Raw genomic sequence first — 3,958 nt, 5'->3', positions numbered from 1 at the left:
ATTGACAGAGTTTTCTCACATGAAGTTATCATTTACCAAATATGGCTAAACTAATAATTACCTAGAAAAGTCACACAACCTTCACTTTTCTTGAAAGTTGGCTAAAATGTATACTTGGATATTTCATACGAAGAGTCACGCAACATGTCTCTTTGCACAAAATTTGGCAGAACTCCACATGAGTCAAGTACAAAAACACACCTAATGTATTTCGATTTTTCGAGTTTCATACCTAAACTATTAGGTGTCCATGTTTCCTACTTGAACTAGCACCGATTTTTATTGAAACACTCTTCAATTATACGTTGTCCCTTTTCCTACTTGAACGATGGTGATATTTCATATATAGAAAGGGAACAATTGATAGTTGAGGTGCATTTTGATAAATGAATGATATTTCAGGTTGGAAAAGTGAATACCTTATCATTAACCTAAGTGTAAATCGAAGTTTTCTGAAAAAATTAGCAACCAATTACTTGATTTACTTTCCAATGAGGGTAGTGGAAGAGTGATAACTATTTTTTCATCCTTAATCAGATATCTGTATTTAAGACTCTACTGATACAAAATTGCCTATATTAGAGATGGTTTTCATACTTCCATTTATATATAACCATCTCTCATTCTCATAGTTCTTTTACTCTATAGAAAAAAAAAGAATCAAGTAATACCAATATTATATTTTGGAAGAAATATTACAATCATGGCTACAGAAGTAACAGAGCTTCGTAAAACACTGAGGGTCCTGATGTTCCCATTTTTGGCTTATGGACACATCACTCCATTTCTCGACTTATCCAAGAAACTCGCGGATAGAGGATTCTTGATTTGCCTTTGTTCTACGCCCATCAATCTCAAATCCACCAAGCCAAAAATCCCCGAAAAATACTCTGATTCAATTCAGCTTGTCGAACTTCATTTAGCAGAATTGCCTGAACTTCCTCCTCATTATCATACGACGAATGGTCTCCCTCCCCATCTCAATCACACACTTCAAAAGGCCCTGAAAATGTCCAAACCAAACTTCGCAAAAATCTTGCAAAATCTGAAACCTGATTTGGTCATTTATGATGTATTGCAGCAATGGGCTGAAAACGTAGCAAATGAACAAAACATTCCAGCAGTCAGGCTTGGGATTTCTGGTGCAGCTGCGGTATCATATTTTTTCAACTTAGTAAGGAAACAAGGCGTTGGATTCCCTTTTCATGCTATATACCTCAGGAAAATCGAGCAAGTAAAAATGCGCAAAATGTCAGCAAAATATGCTAAAGATAAACAACCTGATGATGTGGATGTTTTTGTTGATGGAAATACAAAAATCATACTGATGAGTACCTCTAGAACAATAGACGCCAAATACATAGATTTTCTCTCAGAAGTGAGCAATTGGAAAGTTTTTCCGGTTGGTCCACCTGTCCAAGATCCGATCACTAGTGATGTGGATAAAGTGGAGGTCATTGATTGGCTAGGAACGAAAGATGAGAATTCAACTGTTTTTGTCTCCTTTGGGAGTGAGCATTTCTTGTCAAGAGAAGACATGGAGGAAATGGCTTTCGGGTTGGAGCTAAGTAATGTTAATTTCATATGGGTTGCGAGATTCCCAATGGGAGAAGAGCAAAATCTTGAAGATGCTTTACCAAAAGGCTTTCTCAAAAGAATTGGAGATAGGGGAAGAGTTTTGGATAAATTTGCACCACAACCAAGAATTCTAAATCATCCAAGTACCGGAGGATTTATAAGTCATTGTGGTTGGAATTCAGTAATGGAAAGTATAGATTTTGGAGTTCCTATTATAGCAGTGCCTATACGTAATGATCAGCCAATTAATGCTAGGTTGATGGTAGAATTGGGAGTTGCAGTGGAGATTGTTAGAGATGATGATGGAAAAATTCACCAAGGAAAAATTACAGAAACTCTTAGAGATGTCATAACAGGGAAAACGGGGGAAAATTTGAGGGCCAAAGTGAGAGATATCAGCAAGAATTTGAAATCTATAAGAGGTAAAGAGATGGACGTTGCTGCTAGTGAGCTAATTCAACTTTGTAAGAAGAGTATAGCACAAAGTTGAATTAGCTCATTAGCAGCAACGTCCGTCTTTCACCTCTTATTGAAATAATGTCATATGTTTGTAATTCGATTAACATAATTATATTATCTGTGAGTGATTTCTGGTTGATCTTCAAAATATATTGAAGTTGTAATAATAAGTAAAAATAGAATGCGACCTATAAATTGATCCTACATTTTGACATTCTCAAGTATGACTTTATTTAGCTTTCAATATGAACTCTCAATTCCATGTTTGTTTCTTGTAGCAATTAATCATCTAATAAACAAATTAGTCAGCAAGAAGCAAAAAGAGGTGATGAATTTGGTAGGTATAAAAGGAGAAAAGAAGATTCTTTTTTTGTACAGTATGGTTCCTCCTTTTGTTTGTTCAAAAGAAAATTAGTACTGAAACTGGAAACTATATTTGTTAAGCAAACTTTTAGTATGCAAGTTCCAACATCCCCAGGACCTTGTATTTTTGCTCATGCATATTCATTAAATTATACATTAATATCTGCAGGGCTATATGCTCAGTTGATATTGGAATGTCGAAGTTGATCAAAATTATTTCCAGAAGAGTATTTCACTTGTTCAAGTAAGAGCGATGAAGTTTTTTTGGAATATTTTGATGTTGAATTAAAAGTTTGTGTTGATTTTGAATTGATGATATGATCTTCAGAGAAAGGATGAAAAACTGCATAAACTAATGTTACTCAGATCAGAGGGCAAACACTTGAATTTTGTTTATGCTGTTTCACTAATGTGTTAGTCGTGAGTTGCTTAACACCTATTGGATGTAAACATTGCAGTGGATGTAAACATTGCACTGCCACCTTTGTGATTTTCACTACAATTTGCACTTTACATCCAGTTTGAATGTAATCTGGATTGATAATGTGTAAAGACTTGTTCTTGAGCTTCACTGCATGCTATTGGATTTCTGATGAATATACGCATATATAAAAAGAAGTGTTCAGGTGTTCCTCCATCTACACTTTGACTTGAAAGTTACAATCCTTCTTCTCCTTCATTAAAACTAAAGGTTCCTCCATCTACACTTTGACTTGAAAGTTACAATCCTTCTCCTCCTTCGTTAAAACTAAAGAGATCACACCAAATTGTTTCACTCGCCCAAAATCAATCCTCACCGGATTCAAATTCAAATTCAATAGTACGTCAATGGACTTCAAGCCCGTGAATTTTCTTATCGTACAACTCCTCAACAATGATAATATTTAGAGCTTTCTCCTAATTTAAATATGCAAAATTCAGGTAGATTTAGATAACAAACTATTAAATAAAGAAATATCTGAAATGGAAGAAGAGGAGATAGAATTGGGATTGTTGTTCCATGTGTATATTGTTGCAGAAGTCCTCTATTTTATCAAGTGAGACTAACACGAGACATTTGGAAAATTATTTGTGGTCCATGTGAAGAAGAAAAATTATTTGTGGTTCATGCGAAGAAGAAGGTTGATAAAGACCAATTAAAAAAATAAAAATAAAATCAAAATTAGAGATTAATTAAAATATTATGTGATACAAAATTTGAATTTTCTGTACTTGAGTTGGAGATTCAATTAAAGTCCATTTAATTTGTTGGTTTCAACATCTATACTATTTATACTTATACGTAAACTTTGACCTAAAGTTATTGTACAAGACACACCCATGATCACATGCTTCTATAGGCTCAAACCAGAAAGTTTGTTAGATATCAAAAGCCATACTCAAAACAAATGGTCTAATTCCATATCGTTTATCTCTTGTAAATGCAAAAGTATGTTATTCTATGTAATATTTTCAATAACTATTGTAATATCTCTTAACTTTTTGAGATAAAAGTTATTGAAGCCACCTAAAATGGACTAGCATACCAAGGTGGACCAGCACCTAGTAATATTTAACT

The 3,958-nt window shown here is 34.0% G+C and overlaps 1 protein-coding gene across 1 annotated transcript; it reads left to right on the top strand.

The window, feature by feature from the left end:
* Positions 1-240: 240 nt before the first annotated feature.
* On the top strand, positions 241-2,229 carry LOC107849433 (beta-D-glucosyl crocetin beta-1,6-glucosyltransferase). The gene has a single exon (XM_016694011.2). The coding sequence runs from the start codon at positions 704-706 to the stop codon at positions 2,066-2,068; it is 1,365 nt and encodes a 454-aa protein (XP_016549497.1). The 5' UTR covers positions 241-703; the 3' UTR covers positions 2,069-2,229.
* The last annotated feature ends 1,729 nt before the right edge of the window (positions 2,230-3,958 follow it).

This window comes from Capsicum annuum, chromosome 12, assembly GCF_002878395.1.
Source record: "Capsicum annuum cultivar UCD-10X-F1 chromosome 12, UCD10Xv1.1, whole genome shotgun sequence".
Lineage (NCBI taxonomy): Eukaryota > Viridiplantae > Streptophyta > Magnoliopsida > Solanales > Solanaceae > Capsicum > Capsicum annuum.
Note: the sequence above shows the minus strand (reverse complement) of the source record. Positions and strands in the feature narration are given on the sequence as shown.

Bases quoted from the DNA above. Each gene is read 5' to 3' on its own strand.
- LOC107849433 (XM_016694011.2), top strand. From the start codon at position 704: ATGGCTACAGAAGTAACAGAGCTTCGTAAAACACTGAGGGTCCTGATG.